Source organism: Tiliqua scincoides, chromosome 4, assembly GCF_035046505.1.
Source record: "Tiliqua scincoides isolate rTilSci1 chromosome 4, rTilSci1.hap2, whole genome shotgun sequence".
Classification (NCBI taxonomy): domain Eukaryota; kingdom Metazoa; phylum Chordata; class Lepidosauria; order Squamata; family Scincidae; genus Tiliqua; species Tiliqua scincoides.
The window spans coordinates 76877212-76899752 of NC_089824.1; the positions used below are offsets into that span (position 1 = coordinate 76877212).

A 22541-nucleotide genomic window follows, 5' to 3' on the forward strand; every position below is an offset into this window, starting at 1 on the left:
GGATGTCAGCTTTGAGCATAAGATGAGGCAAGCCATCAATATTTTAATTAAAGTAAGTTATCAGTTCAGTCCTAAATAGGATTGCCTGATTTTAGTGTGGTTTGTTATATACAAGACCATTAGATTTGTTGAGAAGAGTTTTGCAAAGTTAATGGAATTATTTCTTAGAGTTAGATTTTTAGCAATGAGCACCTATAGTCCTGAATTCTTCTCTATAATGTGTCTGAAAATATTGTCACAATTGATTTTTCTTCACTTTACAAAGTCCATTATTAATGACAAAATGTTAAATCAATTATTTGGCTATTTCATGATCAGCACAGCAGTATGCCCACAGGTCAGCAAAATGCACGTGCTCCCATGTTGATTTAGCAGTGTCCAAAGACTGTGTGTGGGCTTTCAGGCCATACTGCTAACAGTTGAGTCAGGAGGTGATGTCATTATCCTACATCAGAAAAGACTTGTATCTGTACTTTTATGAGAAGAATTTTCTGGCCTTTGAAAGTAAGCATTAGAGAGAACAGTTTCTATTGTAGGCCATGTACAATGGGGGAGGGGGAATGGGACAGAATTTGAAAGCCCACAAAGCAACGTAATACCATACAATAGTTGCTTTAAAAGAATCAGATAATTCCAAAGGGTTAATACTGTTCAAGTCTAGCTTAAATGAAATGTATTGTCTGTCCCTAAGTTGAATGCTAAGGGATTTTTAGGAACCTGATTGATTTTAATCTATATATTTGGACTTGAATAGATTATATAATACAAGTAATAAATTGAGTTTACATTAACAAGAATATAAAATACTGTATTGTGTGCATGTACATCTAATGTACTGATCCTGACCTTGGGTCATTTACGCACGCATGCAAGCATTCACACACAGGGAACAGGTGACCTATTATTACAACAATGTTATGAGCCAGTCTTCTCATTTTTCATTTTTTATAAAAAGAAATCTGAAAAAGAGAGTTCAGTACAAGAGAAGTGATTTTGCCTTTTGAAGACAAGTGGTTGCACTTCCTCTTAAGAATATAGGAAAAGCCCTGTTGGGTCTGGCCAAATGCCCGTCCTGTTTCCCACAGTGGCCCACCCGCTGCAATTCAAAAGACCGCAAGGTCCACAGCTTGTGAGTGCTGAGTGCAGATCTGTTTCTAGATATTTGGGTGGCAGGGGACAGCTCTGCAGTAATCTGCTGTGATTCTTGCTCAGGATGATAGGAGTTGGGATTTATACCCCCACATATCAGAATGTACAGGAAAAAGAAGATAGACCACAAAGAATATCCAGGTCTTCCCTTTTCATTTTCTATATTCTGACAGCAAGTTACGCAGTTTTCCTAATCAGAAACCTAGTGGATTGTCAGGACGGAAGATCAGTATTCACCTCTTAAAACTCAATTTTGTTTCTACTAGTGTCAATTTTGTTTCTACTAGCACTAGTGTAGCAAAGTCAAATGTTCTAATTAACACCCATATCTATGTTATATGCCTGTGCTATACTGTTAGAAGTATTCTTTGTACTTCTTGTTTTTTATATATTTTTATGTGTCTTTGATATTGTTGTTTGTTTTTTCTTTTTCTTGTTGTGTCTTTCCTTTCCTTTTTCTATATTGTTATAAATAAATGAAAAAGCACCTCAATTTTGTTTCATCAGTTGATGTGTACATTGGCTTTATGAATACTTCCTGATATTTAGTTTCCCTTTTAATTGATTTTACAGCAGTGCAAAATGAATATGTAAAAGTCAGTTCATATACAGTATATTAAACTGTCCTACAAATGGTACAAGGCAATAGCGCTCAAATAAGTGTAATGATTAAAGCAAGTTGTTGTCTTTGCTATTAATAATGTGATTGGCTCATCTGTTATGATGTCAACTATAACTTTGTGCTGATAAAAACTTCACCTCTGCTTTTAAAAAATGGGGGGACGGGGTGTTTAAAGGGAAGTATGTTTTGTAGTTTAGACAGCCCAATCCTATTTCTCCCCCCACTGGTACAGCTATGCTGAAAAGGCACATGATGTATCCAGCTGGAAGGCATGGAATGGGAGGTTTCAGAAGGATCCCATTTCCTCTCCCTAAGCCTCCTACCACTTGGTTGGGTCTCCTCTAACCAAAACCAAGGAGAGAGAGGGGGCGGGGAGGCTACTGAATAGAATCCAGTGCACATTGTCACTGCTGGATCCACCCCATTCCTCCCTCCTTCCTGCCCAGTTTTGCTCCCACCCTGTTCCACTGGCCCCATCTCCACCTTCCTCATCATCTTACCTGCCTTGGCAGGTCCTTATGGATCCATTGACACAGGCAGGAATGCTCTGGCCTTCTTACTGGTGCTCAGGCAATGTACTGCTCGGTGTGCTGCCAGAGCGTGCTTTATGGCTGTTTTTCAGCAGTCAATTCCAGAGGAATGCAGGTTGTGCTTGTGGTGAGGCCCAGTCGAATTGGGCCATAGGATTTGGATAGCTTCACTTATGAAAGCATTGTTAATGCCCAAGTGGACATAGGTTTTAATATTCACAACTCAGTTTGTTTTCCCTTTTTTTTCCCAGGCTGAAATGGTCCGTGCAGCTTTCCAAGCACAACGAGCGTTTTTGTTGTTAACCTCACAGTATCAAGAACCTCAGGAGGTAAGACATTGATCTGAGAGATGGCATTTTCATTGTCCACTGGTAATGAATAAATGTTTTATTGTTCTTACTTCTGATAGTGGAACCAAATTCAGACCACACTGCTGTGAGTGCTATGCAGATCAGGGGGATAAATTAAAAGACCAATTAATTTATCATGCAGTGATGATACTTGTTCTATACACAAAATAAACCAGTAAAAGAAGACCCCAGCAACAAGAACTCGTTTGCATTATCCTACATTTTTGAGCAAAGATTGTTCTGGGTTTTATACTAACATCACAGTGTCAACTGTCAATTATATTTTTCATTGGCTTTTCAGTGGTGCAGTCCATTCCCTATCATTGCCTGTAGTACTCATGTGATGTTATTTTTCTGGACCATGGAGTTGTCTGCTAACAACTATTAGTCATGATAGCTGAAAAGGAAATTTTTGTATTCAAATACAATATTACTCTCATTACCAGATCCTAGGGATTGCAACCTCCATCATATTTTGCTTGTGAACTTCCAGAGATCATCTCACCAGTCACTGCTGGAGACAGAATGTTGGATTAGATATTTTTTCAGTCTGATCCAGCAAGGCATTCTTACAAATCACACTGGTACTCCTCTGTGCCTTTCAGATTTAGTGATGACCTGAATGGCTCCGATAAATTTCTTAATGCTGCTTTTATATTATTACATTTATTATTTTTATTGTATTTTTAATGTTATAAGCCACCTTCAGTGCCCAAGTGTTGGGAAGAAAGATGGGGTATAAATATTTTTAAATAAATGCATTTCACAGTTACACATGTGTTTTACATCAAGTTTTACAAAGAAAAATTTGGCTGTCAATCCTAATCCCACTTTCCTGGGAGTTGGCCCCCCTGAATATAATGGGACTACTTCTTGAGTAGACATGCATAGAATTACAACAGTGGGACAGAGGTTCTACTGTAATCAATAGCCATTTGTCAGTTTGCACAGTCTGCTGCTGGCAGTCATTTAAGAACCACCATCACAAATGGTAGCTGCTGCAGCTGGCTAAACATGGGACTGCAGATAAGCCAGCATGGGGGTGGGTACTGGGAGGAACTGGCCTGGGAGGAGGAGGAATGAGGGAAGTATCTGGGCAGGAAAGGGGGTGGGATGGAGGCAGAATAGGGGAAGGAAGGGGTGGATACTTGCGGCAGCAAATTGTGTCAGTATCCTAGCCCATTCTTTTCCCCATTCCGTCTCTCTTACTTTTCCTGGACCTATGCCAGCAAAATGGCTGGCAAAGATTTGAGGAGACCTATTGGGGAAGCAGAAGCTTGCTTCAGGGTAAGGGAACATTTGTACCCATTGGCACAGCTGCATCAGTGGGAGCTTTTCAGTTAGGACTGGGCTGCTGGAAAAGAGACACAAAAATTTCCCAAAATTATTAACTCCAGACTGTAACAGTGTGAACCTAACTTGCACTGGAACAGGGAGGCTGGCAGGCCTGCCCTGTATCCAGTGTGAGTTTGGGGCTGAAAGCAGCTCAGCCTGGGACAAGGGGAATAACTTCCCCTTAGCCCAGGGAGAGCCACTGCAATCCCAATGAGTTTACTCAGATCTGCACCACCTAAAGAGCCTCTCCTGCTGCTTGCCCACAGGCCTGCCCACCGCCTGCCCTCCCCCATCCCAGAATGCCTCCCTCCCACCCTTCCCACACATACTGTCTTACTGGGGCAATATTTTGTCTGCACATTTATTACAGAATTTTGGCATAAGATATTATGGTACACTGTTGCAATATATGAAGAAGAGAACAAGAGTGTAGGCTGAATAGCATGTGCTTTAGAGCTCTGCTTTAGAACTCAATCCTAAAATTGCCCTGGGCTGGTGCAAGTCCCTTGCGCTGACTTGGGAGGGTTGCAAATGTGCCATAAAGCACGTTTGCATCTCCTTGAGTGTCAGTTGGGCTGGCGCAAGGATGTGTGCTGGCCCACGACAGCTGCATCCAGACTCCACAACGACAGATGGAGGAACAATTTATAAATTACATAAGAAAATTCAGTGTATAAATCAATCCAACAGCGGAAAAAGGATTTATGATTATATACAGTCTGAAAGTTATCCTGTAATAACATAGTGCAGCTACACTATTGGGAGTGAGAAGATAACACAGATTACAATAAACATCACAAACATTTACCTATACTGAAGGCAGAATTGTTCTGTCTTTCTTGAATAGCAACAATATTCCCTTTTTGATATCAACAAGAGGGACCTTGTAAACAACTGATTTGGTTATGTGATGACTTTTCTTGACTAACACCTGTCCTTCTTCAAATTGTAGCAAGAGTGAAAATTGCTATTAATTTTTCATACAAAATTCTGTGTATATATGCTAACGCAGTGTTTCTCAAACTGTGGGTTGGTCATGAGCCAGTTTCAGGTGGGTGCCCATTCATTTCAATATTTTATTTTTAATATTTTAGATTTGATGCTACCATGGTATGTGACCACATTTGGGAAAATGTTACAGTTCTGTTCTTTTAACAAGCAATTTGTATATGATAGTAAATGGGACTTACTCTTGGGTAAGTGTGGATAGGATTGCAAGCTAGGATTGTTAATAATTTTCCTGCTTGATGATGTCACTTCTGGTCATGACATCTCTTCCTGTGGGTCCTGACAGATTTTCATTCTAAAAAGTGGGTCATGGTAAAAAAAAGTGTGAGAACCATTGTGCTAACATATATACACTCAAGTATCACAGTATGGACTGAAAAGAATGAAAGATTGGCTGTGCAAAATATATTCTGCATGGCAGCTGCCTGAGTAACTTCAAACAGCATAAATAAACACAAGCACTGTCATAGCTTTTCATTTTTCCATTCAAAAAGCAAGAAATATTTGTCATTGATTTCACCATGCTGCAAAGACTTGCAGATAGGTTTCTAGAGCATTAAGAAAATTTAACATGCACAGAACAGATCAGGAGAGAGAAATGAAAAGGGGCTACCTGTGATTTTATCAATACAATGTCATCTGAATCTGCCTGTATTTATAACCTAAAGTTGCAAAGTCACTGTGGAATCCAAACAGGAAAACCAGCCATTAACTTTCCAGAATTCACACAGCAGTGAAAAGCAAATGAAGATGACAGCATGTAAGTGCTACAGAAAAGCAAATAATTGTGTCATTCAGCTGTCTAGACAGTTTGCTTTAGTAATGTAAAGCTGTGAATGAGCCAGCTAGTTGTGATCATGGCATAGCGGCTTTGCATACTCAGCAACAGCACTGTGGAGACTGAGGAGATTTAATGAGTTCCTGTCATATTGTACCCAGGGGTGCCTATTTTAAAGGAGAAAAAGGTTTGTCCTCTGTTTAAGGATGTAAAAGAACTCAGAAGTGAGCCTGGTATGCATGTTGTAATAACAACTGCAAGGATCACCACAAAAGAGGGACTTAAAAAAACAAAACACCAGTGCTATGAAGAACCTAAGATTTTCTCCTTTCATTCAAATGTTGTGACTCATTTCAGTGGTTTCTGTAGAACAGATGTATTATCCATACCCAGCAAGTAACAAACAAGGGCTCTTCCCATACTTTTTTGTTAAGATTTGCTTTTGCCAGTGATGTTTACATTTTATTCCATCCTGAAGCCCTTTATGTTCTGTATATGTAAAAATAGCAGGAGTAGAGAAGATAATTCCAGCTGGCATGCCAATCCTACATCAACTACAATAAATTACTTCGCAGGGTGAATGCTCTGTTACTTTTTATGGTCATGTTCTATATTTGTATGTGAAGTGGAAACAATCACATGACAAAACCATCATTTGATAGTACAGCTTATGTGTACCAGCTAGTGGTGGCTGCCTGCAGAATCACTCTTTAGAAAGCTGCAACTGTGTGTGTGTGTGGGGGGGGGGGGTGTTAAAGTTCATCCACTGATTAGAAATTGATTTCTGATGTTCCATAAGAAATATTAAAAATACAGAACTACTATAAAATGATTTGCAGCTTGTAGTCAGAAAAAGGTTTTGGGAAGTTATGTTTGAAATATTTGGGAAGACATGGAAGCATTCTTAACCACTTAAAAACAAAATAATGGGTTGGATCTAAAGGCTTTGGTGGAAGGGAACCTTTGGAATGAACCTAATGTGAGAAATTAAGGAATTCCTATTTATTTATTTATTTATTTATTTATTTATTTATTTATTTATTTATTTATTTATATCTGCCTTTCTATCCCATTTAAGGGCACACAAGGCGGCTCACAAATAAAATCATATTAAAAACATAAAATATATAAATATGGAGATTAAGATTAAGGTCCAAATTCACACTAAAGAAAGTATTTTGTAATATTACTGTGCATGTGATAGGGAATTTTGCCACTAATTTCAGTACAATTCAAATTGCATCCATTAATTTTCTCAATAGTTTTCTGAACATCTTTATGAATGTATCCATTCTTATCCTGACACTTGACAATTGCTCTTATGGTACAAGTTACAGTAGAAATATCTGAGAATAATACATTTCTGCCACATCCCTTTTGCCATGTTTTACTATTTTGCAGGAGCAGAGGCCTCACAAGGGTTTGTGTCACTCATTGTGTCTCCCCCAAGATGGACAATCTCCCATACTAGACCATACAGAATAAATTACAATATCATATGCACAACTTAAATGCAGTGGCAGTACTAGGGTTCGTGTAACCCCTTTTAACTTTATTTAAATATATAGCAGTACAAGTCACCGAACAAATCAATAACCGTCAAAAAAAACCACTGGCCAACTTGATGGCACTCAAACAACTGAATAACAGTCTAATCCTATCTCCACTGCATACAGCGGTGCCAAAATGGATACTGCTGCATCCAGCAGCATCACCAAGGCCGCTGAAGATCTCTTCAGGGGAAGCCCCAAGCCCTGCAAAGGAACTCAAGTCTGTGCTGGCTATTTTGCCAGTGCAGACTTGAGAGCCTCTGTGTTGGGCTTTGCAGACCATGCCCCACCTCCCCCACCCTGAAAATAGTCACCACCCAGTGGCGCTGCTGGAGCAGTGACTGGCCCTCCATTTGGCGCTGAGGCCCAGGGTTGACTGGTGCTGACCCAACAATGATGGCCTCTCCACTCCAAGGCCACAGACGTGACTTACAGCAGATTTGTGACACTCAGGGAGCTTAGGATTGGGCCCTAAGTGTTCTAGTATTATATGTGGAAATAAGAGCTGACTCATACTAACACCTTGTTGGCTCCCTGCTGTGTCATAATAACACCTCATTGGCTTCAGAACAATCAGTTTCATTGGTTAGTTTTGAGTTATGCAAATTCACCTATTGTTCCATAAAGGATTTATGTTTTCCTTTTCTGGTTATTTGTCGATAACTTTTGATAGAAAACAGATATTTAAACATGGTTTGTTTTATTGCATTCTGCATGAAGTTCCACATCAAATAATAGATAAACATGATGGTACTATTCAAAAAATACCAAGATTTCACAATTTTTGGCCAGAAATGGTTTCACACTCACCTCTGAGTACATCACCCGATGCATTCCCCCCCCAGTGATGTCACTCAGCAAATTCTGCCACCATGTGTAAACACAACACATGGGGTTGCACTACTCCTGAAGCTACAGGTGTACATTCTGAATGTGCTCCTGGACTGGTGTTATCCCTGGATTTCTAGGAGACATTGGTTGCATGGAATGCCTTTTACTAGCTTGCTGATTCACTGGCTGCAGCTCTTCAGGGAGAAACGCACCCTCCAGGAGATTGCATGATGGTTATCTTCATAAAGGAATAAAGGCCATTGCAAGGAGTTCCTGACAACAACGCTCAATATTTGATCTGACTTTCTGTTCTATTCTGGGTACAATTCAAGATGCAGATTCTAAGTCTTAAATAACTTACAGCCCAATCCTTTCCCCCACCACATTATAGCATTCAGCACACTACAGTAGCCCAACTTTCACGCTTCTGGAAATCGCCCTGCACTGCTAGAACAGAAGTTTCAGCAGCAGAAGGTGACAATAAGATTGGGCCCTTAGCCTAGCTTATCATGTTGTCCCTTGTGACAGCAAGCTGGGGTGTGAATAGAGAAAGATGCACCGCCTACAATACTGAAAAGCGGAGTGGCATTCACTCCAATAAAGCTTACTTGGTTGTGTACAATATATGATGAGAGTGTGTATAAGCGCAAGACCCTTTTGCAAATTGCTATGGGTCTCCTATAGTGTTTATAAAAACAGAAGGTTTATGCCACAGACAATATATTTGTATTCAATATTTAATACTTGGGTTGGGATAGATTGATATCATCAGAGTAAATTGTTGAAAAATAATCTCTAAGGGTGATCAAGTTCTTTTCAGACAGGTAATCAAACTCCTCAGAATCAAACAGCCATTTTAGACTCAGTAAGATGAGATAGGAGGTCTCATTTCAGCTGTCACTACAGCTGTGACTATTTACTAAGCTGAGAATGGCAGGAAAAAACAGTAATTGTGTTTAAAATGTTCAGCAATTGTTAGGTTGCATACCTTCTAAAAGTAAGCTCAGCTTAATTAAGTGGATGAAAATCACCAAATTTACAAATTATCCATGCAAACCCAAGGATCAGTGTTGGTTTTGAAACTGAATTACTGGACTCATCTCTTGAAAGCCAGCTCTGAGACACCAGGCTGAACACCCTTACTTCCAAAGAAAAAGGAAACGTACTACATTTTAATTTATTTATTTAAAATATGTTTATTTTGCCATTCCATCCATGGAGCAAATCACAAACAAATAGCTGGTAGTTAATAAGAGTGGATCAGCAAGTGTGGCTACTCAGAATAATTTATAGATATCTCTGGCGCACCATATTTGTACATCTTCTCTCTGAAGATGCCCCCAGTATGTTTTTGTATTACAAGCACTAACAAGAATTCATTTTTAATACTACAGAGTGAAGTGGCCATTCTTCTAAAGCCAATATCAGATAAGATTCAGGAAATTCAGACATTCAGAGAGAGAAATCGAGGAAGTAAAATGTTTAATCATCTGTCAGCTGTGAGTGAAAGCATTCCTGCTCTTGGGTGGATAACAGTGGTAAGTTCTGAACTTTAGATTTGGACTTTTAACATTGACTTGTTATGTAAGTCAACCTAGGATTTTTCAGACTGTTGCTTTTCCCCCTCAAATAACAAGAATTTGTTGTTTCAAATTCTTCATGTCTAGAGACTAAAATGTGATCGATTTTCTTATGATTTTCTACTTTCTCTCTTTCTGTCTTTCAAAAATATTCCTGTGGTATTTGTATGATGGTCACATGCCTTTAGTCTCCTAAACCAGGGCCCTATGTCAAGGAGATGAATGATTCTGCTACCTTTTATACGAACAGGGTGCTAAAAGACTACAAACACAGGTATGTTACCCAACAAAATTAGTTCTACTCTTGTCTGGTGATATATAAGGATCAGTTTTATCAAGATCTAAATATCATATTATTTTAAATCCCCTAAAAAATTAAGAATTTAGGTATGTTTAAATAAATAAATAATAAATCAATATGTTGTACAATATAACCAATGTAATCCTAATTGTTGCAGTATACCAACCCGGAACCCAAAATTGGTTTTTGTGGGTGATTTTAAATTTTAAAAGGATAGCGCTGCTGCTCTTGGCCACTTTTATTCTTAAAGCCACTTTTATTCTTAAAGGCACATGCAATCGCTCCACTTTCACTACTGCTGACCTGGGGAGACCTGCAGACCCTTGCGAAGGGTTCCCCACACCTAGGGAAGGCTGCTGCAGGGACTGGTGAGTGCACCCCAGTCCCTGCAGTCCTGTTAGAAGTAAAAGTGGAGCGATTGCACTCCACTTCCAGTATAGTGGAGGCGGGGCACGATTGCCCCACTTTCACTTCTAAAGCTTTGGGGAGCCCTTCAGACAGTTGCGCAGGGCTCCCTGCACCCCCGGGAGGCTGCAGGAGGCTCTGGTAAGTACAACCAAGTCCCTGAAGCCCCCTGAGCGTCGCAATCCTGGGGATCGTGCCGCTGCCTCCTCACTGCCTCCTTGCTGCCCTTGCCCCTTAAGGGGAAAGAGGCCAGGGCCTTCAGGCTGGGGCATCGTGATGCCTTAGTCTGAAAACCTCTGCTCTAGTCCTTTGAAAATGCCCACCATAGTTGTGGGCAAAATGTTAGAAAATGAAAATCTTCATAGGCCATGGCCAATAAGCCTGAACAGCTCTTACTGCAACACTAAAAATATTTTATGTTACAGTGACTTGCGTCATGTTGACTGGGTGAAGTCTTATTTGAATATCTGGACAGAGCTTCAAGCCTACATCAAAGAATATCATACCACTGGGCTTACCTGGAGTAAGACTGTAAGTTGTTTAATCATTCCCTTTTCTTACATTGCAAGAAAAGTCAAATAATACTTTCTTACTCTGGAATTCTTTGTTAGAATGTGATCCAAAATTCTTGATGATCCTTGAAAATGACTAATTGAGGCTACAATCCTACTGCTTACTTCAGAGTAGGTCTCATTACTTCTGAGTAGATTTGCCTAGGGTTGGCTGAAAGATTACTCTCTAGAAAAATTTACCATAATGTAAAAGATACTCCTAGTACGATGCTCAAGATCAGGGGTGCCCAAACTCCGGCCCATGGGGAGCCCCAACTCTCCAATGAGCCTCTGGCCCTTCGGAAACATGCTGGAGCCCCTGCTGGCCTGACGCAACTGCTCTCAGTGTGATGGTGATTGTTTGACCTCTTGCGTGAGCTGTGGGCCAAGGGCTCCTTCCACTGCTTGCTGTTTCACATCTGTGAAGCAGCAGTAGCAAGGAAAGGCTAGTCTTGTTTTGTGCAAGGCCTTTTATAGGCTTTGAGCTATCTTGAGACCTTCATTCATTCATATAAGTTCCATCTCTAATATATTCATTTATGTAAATTTATTCAAATTTTAAATGTAAATTAATTTTTTTCCACCCCCTGACACAGTATTGGAGAGATCATGTGACCCCCCCTGCCAAAAAGTTTGGCTACCCCTGCACTAGATACACCATTAATAGATACACCATCCTCTCCCTTAATAGGTAATGCAATTATTGATAAGACTGGCAGCTGAATTTTACCTCTATCAGCCCTAAGATGAATGATGCAAAATACATGCTTTTCTAACAGCCCAATTTTGGCTGCTGCCTCACAATAGTGAGATAGTGGAATAGTGCTGTGTGAACTTTTTGTTGAAAAGTGGTATATAAATACTGTTGTTGTTGTTGTTGTTGTTGTTGTTAATAATAATAATAATAATAATAATAATAATAATAATAATAATAATAATAATAATAATAATAATAATAATAATAATAATAATAAATGGCATTATGGAGGCACTCTGTGGCCATTTTAGAGCCCCAACTGCAAATGTTGGCAGTTTACTGCTGCTACTGGCTACCTGCCAGAGTGTAAGTAAGCCGGGGGGGTGGGGTACAAAGTGAGAGAAATGGGGGAGTTTTGGGCAGGGAGGGTGGGAGGCAAAGTGTGGGAGGGAGGAAGTGGATCTTGCCATCAGCAACTTGCACCAAGCTGCTATCCCTGTTCCCTCTCCCCTCACTGTCCTTGGAATTTCACCAGCAAAGCAACTGGCATAGATCTGAAGACACCCATAAATCTTCTCTATAAATAATAACACTCTAATAAATCTTCTCTATCACAAATTTAGTTGTATTTTTGTGTGTAGGGATGGGGGAGAGGGTTGCATGTGGCTCGCAGTGATTCCAATTTTTGGTCAGTGGTCTGCAGGCTCCTAAAGGTTGGGAAACACTAATCTAAAGAGTATGGCTAAATGCACCGCACTGACATACAGGCAACATGATAAATTCTGAACAGATGACAAATGGCTCTTTTTTAAGGAAGGCTTTAGGCAAAGAGATAAATAACCCCCCAATGGGTGGAAAATGGATTTGAATTTTTTGGGGGGAGAGGGTATAAAGACAGCAATCATCAGCTATATCATCTTATAATTTACATATTATTGGGCAATAACAGCAATGTTTGGAGACAGTTGGTCTAATATTGTAGTTAATAGATACAGTATTAAAGTATATTTATGGAAGAAACACCTTAACAAAAGATCCGTGTGTCTATGTCACAGTCCACCTGTTCTTGTTGGCTGTTATAGGTTACTTTGAGCTTCACAATTGTTATCTTTATGTTAACAGAACAATATAAAGCACTGTAATTGTATTACGTATCTAACTAAAATTATAAGATTTTGTACTGCTGTTAGCTCTTTATTAGGCGAATGAAATATTGCAGGGGAGGGGTGAAAGTTCCAGTTCATTTATATCATTCACGTCTTCTCATTCACAACTCCACTATGTATATACTGATTTCACAGAGAGAGAGAGAGAGAGAGAGAGAGAGAGCGAGCGCTTTAAATAATAAGCCTGAAAAATGTAAGCCAAATTTCTTAGAGCCGAATCCTGAGGTCTGCAGCACAGCTCTGCGCCGCGGGCCACAGTCGCAAACGTGCTGTAAGGTGGTGGCCCGGGTTCTGCGGCTCGGTGGTTGCCTGGACCGCCGGGCTGCAGAATGGGAGGCAGGGGTGTGGCCAGGGACGTGGGGGAGGCATTCCAGGGAGGGAAGAGGCCAGCAGGAGCGTGCCAGGGGCGGGCGGGAGGCGTGTTGGGGGGAGGGAGAGAGGCGGATCTGCGGAGCTGACCTCCGCAGGATCCCAGGCACTCGTGGAGGGCTGTGTGCCCTACACGAGCGCCTTAGTAGCCCCATTGCGGGGCTGCTTTCCTTACTCAGGGGGATGAACGTCCCCTTCTCTCAAGGTGCCTCCCATGCAGGAGGCGCAGGATCTGGCGGGAGCCCTCCACAGAGCCGCCGAGCCTGGGAGCTCCGGGCAGCTCAGGATTGGGCTGCCCATTCCTTATACACTATTGTTAAGTTTTACTCTGTGTGTCGGGGGGGGGGGGTTGTTACTCAGAAACTGTGCAGTGGAGACCACTCCCACCTTTTATTTTGATCTGCAACAGGTGGGGGTGGGAATTGAAGGGCAGAGTGTTCATCCTTGGAACACTATCTTTTGTGTTTCCTGCAGACATAGCTAACTTCAGATTTCATTTGAAGGGCAAATATGTCCAACTCCCACCCTCATCTACAATATCAGTTTTCCCAAACTGTGGGCTGGGACCCACCAGTGGGTCACTAGCCTATTTTGGGTGAGTCACGAAAGATTTTTGAAATGTGATTTTTGAAAGTGCCACCATGCAAAAAAGAAAAACACCAGGAGAAAAACGAACAAAAACCCCAAGGATAAAAGCAAAACAAAAAACAAAGCAAAAAAATTCGTGTTTAATCATAGCAAAGCTCAAAACATTGAGCCTTCCAGCCTTTTAGCCTTTGGGGTGCTAAAAAGTTTGGGAAGCACTGTACTAGACATTGAGATTGGATTTAATATCAGATAAGTATGGATAAGGCTAATAGATAGTGCCTATGTATATGTTTTTTCAGAAATTAATGATAAAAGTGATACATGTAACATTAAAATATAATTTGCTTTCTTTCAAAATACAGTCTTCTTTAGGCATATTTTTTGGAATTAATTACTTGCAGACAATTTCATGGTTGGCAACAAATGGATCTTTTCTACAAGTAAGAACAACCACCAACAGATACTTTGGCACAAATACTTTTATATGTTAAATTATATGATATAATGGGCAGTAATGAGAGAGAGCAGCTGTTCTTAAACGAGGCAGCTGACATAAACCTAGAAGACAGACGTTATAACCATTTGTTCTAGTTAGCTTTTTTAAATGCTTTTTATAAAGATACATTGTTGCAAACATCTGCTTACACTTAATCTACAGAACCATTTGCAATAGCAAATACTTGAAACACCTGGTGGATTAAGAATGAAATGAACTTTTACATATAATGTGACCGTTTCCTAGAGGTCATATCCTAAAGCCAGCACATTCACACACATGCTGCTACTGCCACTATCTCCTCATACAATGCTTAAATAGACAAGCTTTTGGGGGAAAATTAAATAACTGAGAACAAACACCCACTTCCACAGACATCAGAACCTCATCTATTCAGTCTTACTTAGAACTGATTTAAATGTGACACTCAGTGGCATGGAATTTGTCCCCAGTGATTTTTCTTTCATGAAATGCAGTTGTGGATGCTGCAACCTAAAGTGGAAAACCTGCAAGTGAGGGGGATAAGAAGGATTTCATAACTTTCCGGCTTGTTTGTTTTGCTTTTTTTTCCAGAAAACATCATGCCCCTTTTCCTCTTGCTGCTTTTTCCTGCAGGAAAATGCTGATGAGGAACAGGTTGAAAAGTTCCTCTACCACCCACCTCCATGTTCTTCTGCTACAAACTGCAACCTCTGTGTTGCATTTGATAAAAGAAAAAACATTAACAACAAACTATATGCAACTGACCATCATGTGTAGTTTAGAATGTACATGTGGGATTGTCTGGTTCACCTTTTGCTCAAAGCAAAAATTCTCTGTAGTCTGTACACTAGCGTCACCAGGATTCGTGTCACCCGGTGCGGGAGGCCTGTGCGTCACCCCATGCAGTGGGCGGGGCAATGCCCCAGGTGGTGGGCGTGGTGATGTACTATCGCCCCACCCCCACTGGTTTTTTGGCTGTACCTTTTGTTAGAACACAGATATTTTCAATGTGGTTTGTTTCATTGCATTCTGCATGAAATTACACATTGATTGATATAATAATATGATCGTATTATTCCTCCAAACTCTGATTTTAGTGATTTTGAAAACTTGTATTGCGGGGTGCTCAAACTTTCAACTTTAGGGATGCTGGACCTTTGACAAGTGTATAGAAGAGAGAATTGCAGCAGGTGCAACTTGTCATCCCACAGATGACAAACTGCACCTGCTGAAATTCTCTCTTCTATACACTTGTTAAAGGTCCAGCATCCCTAAAGTTGAAAGTTTGAGCACCCCGTTGTAGAGTCACACACACACACACACACACACACACACACACACACACCCTGTGTCAACTTACTAACACCTTATTGCAGCAGTTCTCAAACTTTTAGCACTGGGACCCACTTTTTAGAATGACAATCTGTCCAGGACCCATTGGAAGTGATGTCATGGCCAGAAGTGACATCATCAAGCAAATTAAAATAAATAATTATAAGTAATTAAATAAGGGGGAGCCAGTCCTGTTCCACCAAGTGAATCTATTGTGGTAAATGGGGCTTACTCTCAGGAAAGTGTGGGTAGGATTGCAGCCTGTGAGCCCACCCCTATGCATGTCTACTCTGAAGTAAGTCCCATAGTGGCCAATGGAGCTTACTCTGTAGTTTGCCTGCAGTAACAACCCCCCACAAAAAGAATCAGTGAGATTTTTAGCCTTCCCCAGTGCCCAGTTCAAAGTTCTTCTATTTAAGGCATATCAATACAAAGACCCACCTGGCTTTTCAAGTGCAAAATAGAAAACTTCCCCTTACCAGTTGAAGCCTCTTTTTGGTCCCTTTTTGGGGGGGGGGGGGCGGCTGCCTTCTGGAGCAGCTTCATCGGATCGGGACCATTCTGGTGCCCTCATATTCCCCTTTGCCTGGCCTGACCACCAGCCAAGGCTCGTCTGCCTGCTCGCGAGTAAACACGACCGTGAGGCTGCTTTGCTTTCCATTGAGCTCAGTGGGGCAGCTGGGAGGCAGGGACCTCCTTCTCGGGTGTTTTGGGGGACTGCATTCATTGGATCAGGACCATTCTGACGTTGTTGGAGTCCTCTCAGCCTGCCCTTTCTGATGGACTAAGGCAAGTTCGCCTACTCGGGAGTAAATGTGGTCACGTGGTTTCGTTTTGAGCTCAATAGACTCGCAGCTGGGAGGGAGGCAGGGACCTCCTTCTTGTGTGTTTGGGGGCTGCATTCATTGGATCGGGACCATTCAGGTGGATTCCTCTCAGCCTGCCCTTTCTGACGGACTATGGCAAGTGCGCCTACTCGCGAGTAAACACGCGATACGGCTCACTTTCACTTTCTATACGGCTCCATGCATTTTTCCTTCTGTGTTTTTTGGCCATAACAAAAGGAGCTATTTCAATTCTGTTTTTTGCATTGCACTCCACTGGCCATTCTGCATCCGATGGTGTATGGCATGGCGGGGTAGCTCTGAAAGCCGCAAAGTTAGCGCATCCTCCCCCAGGGCACGTCACCTCCCGGCACGTCACCTGGTACAGCCCGCACCCCCTGCACCGCCCTAGCAACATCACTGAGTCTGTAGAGACTAAAGAAAGCTAACACATTAGGAAGACATGTGAACAATGATCAAGAAGGGAAAGTTTGATGTAGGGGCACTTTCAAACATCCCCCATAAACATTCTAAAGTGGTACATGATTGCAAAAGGACTCACATGCCTGCCTGAATATCTGCCTAAATATCTTAGAGTTGTGAAGACCAAGTTAAAGGATAACAGCCTCTCATAGCCCAGTCCCATCTACCACCCCCTTCCCAGCCTCAATACACCCCACCCTTGGACTCTGTCCCATTCCACCCCCCACTAGCCCCCCACACTAACTTATTGGCTTTTCCTGGGGCCACTGCCATGTCATTGGCTTCTTCAAGTTCTTAGCTGGAGCTTGGGGGGCAGGTTGATCTCTCAATTAATACACTATTGTAGCTGTTGCTGGGATCCATGTGTCATTCATGACAGGTTTCCTCTCTTGGTGATACTTCTAGCCTCATCGATGGTCAATCGCTGGTTCCTTAGATCTTCCTCAATATGTTTGAGCCATGTTTTCATTGGTGCTGCCCACTGAACCCTCCAGTAGGGAGTTCGCTCTCATCAGAGGAGCTTGTGTAGCAGCCGACTGGTATTCATCCTGTAGAGGCGGCCAAACCATTGAAGTCTCCATTTTTGGATTTTTTTTTCAACTGATGGTTGATGATGGTACCTTATCTGAATTGTCTCGCTATGATGGTGTTCACAAAGAGAGACACCCAGGATCTGTCTTAAGCACTGCGTTTGGAAGTCCTTGAACTTGTTCGTGTCCGATTCGAGCAGAGTCCATGTTTTCGATTCATATAGAAGAATTGGCAGATTAGTGTTTGAAAGAGGTGAATTTTGGTCTTGATGGGGATATTCACCTTCTTTGAGAAGTACCATTTGAGCAAGGCAAATGCTACTGTTGCTTGGCCAATCCTGCTGTGGACTTTGGTAGAGAACTTTTTTCTCCTGTACCAGTGATCCCAGGTATTTGAATTCTTGAACCTGCTTGATTTGGATTCCATTGAGGTGAACATTAGTCTGTGATCCATCTGTGATCATAGCCTTGGTTTTATCCACATTGATTCTTAGACCATAAGATTAGGCGATGTGAGCAATGCTGTAAAGGATGTCAGTGGCCTTTGCATCTGTGTTGGCAAATATGGCACTATCATTTGTGAACATCAAGTCAATCAGGAAGTTGTTTATGTTGTACTGAACTCTGCACCTGTCCTTGAATGTCGAGGATTCCTCATAATTTCCTCAAAATGGCATCAATCACGATACTGAAAAGCAGAGGAAAAGCAACATCTCCCTGGTGGACCCCAGTTTGGATGGGAAATTCGTTAGATACTTTCAGATCCACACGCTGCTAGCTGAGCCATTATACAATGCTTGGAGAAGTTGGGATGATATTCAGCTCATTCTTCAACCTCATCCACTTGGTGGGCCAGTGAACACAGTTGAATGTGGATTTGAAGTTGATGACCGTTCGCTTTCCACAACTGATCCTTTCCTCAACGAACCAACGAATGGCAAATATTTGATCAGTGCAGTCCTGATGTGGCCTGAATCTTGCTTGCTTTTCTTGGTTGTTCATGATGTTTCTGTAGCCTTGATTGTATGATCTTCATACAATGTATGATCTTGCTGATGATTTAAAAGAAGCTGATGTCATGGTAGTTTTTGCATTCTCAGTTATCATCTTTCTTCAGGATTGGCATGATTATGGCTTTTTTTATGCTAGTGGGATGTGTTCTGAGCACCAGATACATGTCAGGGGGATGTGGAGCCGCTGCAGAAGGATGTCTTCCTCCAGCTTTGATCATTTTTGCAATGACTTGGTCCACTCCAGGTGCATTTACATTCTTCAACAATCTTATAGCACTCTTCATCAATCTATCAAGGAATGGATTCTCATGCAGGTTGATGGGTGGTGGCTCTGGTGATGGTTCCTGAGCTGAGCTGTGGATATATAGTTGATGGAAGAATTCTTTCCACTGTTGCAGGCATTCACCAGGAGAGCTCACAAAGGTGCCATCTGCTTTCTTGATATTGTTGTTGGTCAACTTGGTTTTACCATTCATTCTGCTTAGGGTGTGAAACAGAGTCTGGTACTTGTGCCTGGATGCTGTCTCTTCCAAGTTGGCTGCAATGCTATTCTGGTAGACTTCCACCTCATCTTCTATCTGCCCTCTTTGTTCGGTTTCTGGTATTGTTTGAAGTCAACATGTTTGACCAGACCCAGGCACTGGTCTGAAATCCATGGCTGGCCATCCACCTACCAATGATCGATGAAACAATGACACTGGTGGTGAAAAACCAGCAGCTGGTGTTGGTTTTATTGTGGACAGATGGGCTGCCGGAAGTGTAATTGCTTTCCAACCAATATCAGATCATCTAGCAGTCCTCACCATTAATGGTACAGTCAAGACCCATATCCTGCACATCTGCGCCCCAACCAAGACCAGCCCGGATGTAGCCAAGGACAACTTCTACAGCCAGCTTCAAGACATGCTGGATAGGATCCCACAGGCTCAGCTGATCATTTTGGTGGAAGATTTTAATGCCCACATTGGTGCAGGCAGGAGGGGATAGGAAGAAACATTGGGCAGATTTGGTCACGGTGAGATCAGTGACAACAGACTGTGCCTGTCACATCAAACAACCTGATAGTAGGGAACAGCCACTTCCAGCACCCTCACAAACACCAGCATATATGCTGCAAACCATCTGGTGAAGACTTCTGGCGAAGCCTTGTGATCATGAAACTGGAAGTGGGTCACAGTCTCTATTTTGACCTTTTTAGAGGCATGAGGAGCCCTGCAGAGGGGTCAGGGCTGGAGGCCAGCATGGGCTGTGGTAAGTTGTTTAAAACCCTCTGTCTCTGGCAGTGGCACAGCTGTGGCGATCATGTTGCCACCTTCCCCCTGCCCCACCACTTAAGAGGACAGATAAGCCTTCCCAGGTTGCTGGGTCATGACCCACCAGTTTGAAAACCACTGCAATAATCTGTACTTGATCATCAGTCACAAACATGTTTACTGTGCGCAGAATGACATTATTGACTGTAGTGGCTAGCAAGATTTGTAGAAGATAACTCTGAACTAGAGGACATGTCCCAGGGAAGGGGGTTGGGATGTCCAGGTTGGGAGTTTGGGATGCAACAGGCAGCACTGCTGTTACACCATTTCAGCCCAATCTGCTTGATCCCTGTCCCTCCACTTGCAGAATCATGCTGGTAGTTGGTCTGCACTACACTGATCGTGATGTGCAGCTTTCCAGCTGCTGTACTGATAGCAGTACTGTGCAGACTGGCACAGAGGTACTGTGCACTGGTGCACCTTGTGGTGCTCCATCGCAATGGGCCCACAGGATTGGGCTGTAAGTCTCTTTTTTTACAAAGAGGTTAGGTTCTAGAGGTCCATGCGTAACTTGAAACCAACATAGATCAGAAGAGCCTGTTCTTGCTGACCCAGCTTTGTTGTGCTTGCACAGAAACACCAACAAAGGACAGGCTGCATCTGTTTGAAAGCACTGACTCAGACTTCCATAACTCAGACATCAGACAAATCATGGAATAATAATAATAATAATAATAATAATAATAATAATAATAATAATACAGGTATTTATATACCACCTTTCATGGTCTTCAGATTTCTCCTCAGACTTTATTTCAAGGTGGTTTACACAGGCAGGCTATACTAAATCCCTATAGGGATTTTTACAATTGACGAAGGTTCTGTCTTTCAAGAACTACAACATTTTAGATGGATCTTTTTATGATCTGGTATCACATTCTGGCCTCCAGTTTCCTCCCACGCAAGCTGACAATCCTTCATATCTCATTGGAAAGGCGGCCAAAGAGTAGATGGAAAAACTCGGCTCAGCTTGTCAGCTGCTTCAAGGTCTCGCTGTTCACGGTGCCGGTGGCCTCAAACTGGCGACCTTCAGCTGTTATCTTCAGGCAAACGGAGGCTCTATCCTCTAGACCAGACCTCCTGCCCATGTATGGAATCCATGTATGTCCCATTTTTTACATAAATATGATATTGAACAGCTTCCTGTTTCTGACCTGATACTTTCAACAAAAATGCAGATTTGCTTTCTCATTACTGCATTATGTTTCTAACAAAGAAAATTTTTAGTTTTAGTCCGTATGGAGTTAAATACCAGCAACACTTTGTAAAATCATTGTTTGAATTTCATACAATGTATACATTTATGACCCAATTCTTTGACACATTCTTTATTTTTATTTTTTTTAGGGTCTACTTGCCTCTGCAGAATCTGGGTTATCAGCTCTTAGAAGCAACCAAGGGCCCCCTCCACCACCACCACCACCACCACCAGGACCACCACCTATTTTTGATACAGAAAGTGCAAAAGATGATACGGCTGCATCTCGTTCAGCCTTATTTGCCCAGTTGAACCAGGGAGAAACAATCACCAAAGGTGTGAAGAAAAGAATACATTTGCCAATTTTCAAATAAAAATTCCTCTTGGTATCTTATCTTTAAAAAAAGGAAAAAAAACTTGCTTTCATTAGCTCTCATTCATGTTTGTGCCAAAAAGTTTGAATGTTACTAATATAAGTAGCCTAGTTTTCAGATAAGATAATGTGCAGTGCAAGTTACCAATCATATCAGAAAGTTATGGCATCTTATGAAGATCAGATCATTCATTGAAATACCTTATTTGTTTAGGTTTATTGTTGAAGCCTTTATTCTTTCAGTTTAGCTCAGTAGATTTCCTTGGCATTGTGTGCTTGCAGTGAAAAGGAGCATTTGGCCTACCCTAATCAGAATTGGGAGCATGATCCACATCTGTATTGTGCAGGGCCTTAGCCACAGGGGGGATCATGGAGGGTTGAACCCTAAAGGATATTTCAGGTGCTTTCTCTGCATTGTCAGCATTCAAAAAATAGCCTAGGGTGGGGAATCATTTTATACTGGAAGGCGACATATTATCTGTTTGTTTAACTTTTATGCATAATTCATTATTATTTTCCTTAACTAGGAAAGGCATACATTTTTATTTTACATGTTACAGTTCTTTCCCTAACAGCGCAATCCTAACTATGAGTTAAGCAGGTGCAAGTCCCTTGTGCAAGCCTAGGAGGGTCGCAAACGTGCCATCAAGCACGTTTGCACCTCCTCTAGTGCAAGCCATGCCAGCGCATGGAGGTGCACTGGCACACAGAGGCTGCATTCAGCCTCCATGGCGGCTTGCGGAGCAAGCCTTGCATCAACTGAGCTTGACCGATGCAAGGGAGAAGGCAGGAGGGAGGCATTCTGGGGTGGGGGGAGGGGGGAGGGCAGTTCCAGGGGCAGGCAGGTGGGGAGCGGGAGGCGGGCCTGGGATCCAGCTGTTATGCTGGATCCCAACCCCTGTTCCTGAGCAGCGCAGAGCGACTTCACGCCACTTCGCTCTCCTCGGATTTGTGCCATGGACAGGTGGCGCACGTTCGAGCAGACCCATAGGGGCTGCAGTGGCTTACCTGGGGGCAAGAAGAAGAGTTTCTCCTTACCTTCTGCTGAGCCACTGTGGAGCCCTATCTTGCGCAGAATACAGCGCAAGCCTCCTGGCTCGCCTGTGAGAGTGCAAGATAGGATTGCGCCCTAAGAAACTTTCAGGTCTATAACACAAGTCACTGGATATTTACCAGTTCACCAGTTT

At 42.2% G+C, this 22541-nt stretch overlaps 1 protein-coding gene across 2 annotated transcripts in view; it reads left to right on the forward strand.

Annotated features, from left to right (window-relative positions):
• The window catches only part of CAP2 (cyclase associated actin cytoskeleton regulatory protein 2), a 58134-nt gene that overhangs the window by 24744 nt on the left and 10849 nt on the right, over positions 1-22541 (forward strand). For both annotated transcript variants that reach the window (XM_066624786.1, XM_066624785.1), the window contains exons 4-8: positions 2553-2630; positions 9548-9691; positions 9922-10007; positions 10865-10970; positions 21131-21317. In XM_066624786.1, coding sequence (XP_066480883.1) covers positions 2553-2630; positions 9548-9691; positions 9922-10007; positions 10865-10970; positions 21131-21317 — 601 coding nt within the window. The remainder of the gene's footprint in view (positions 1-2552; positions 2631-9547; positions 9692-9921; positions 10008-10864; positions 10971-21130; positions 21318-22541) is intronic.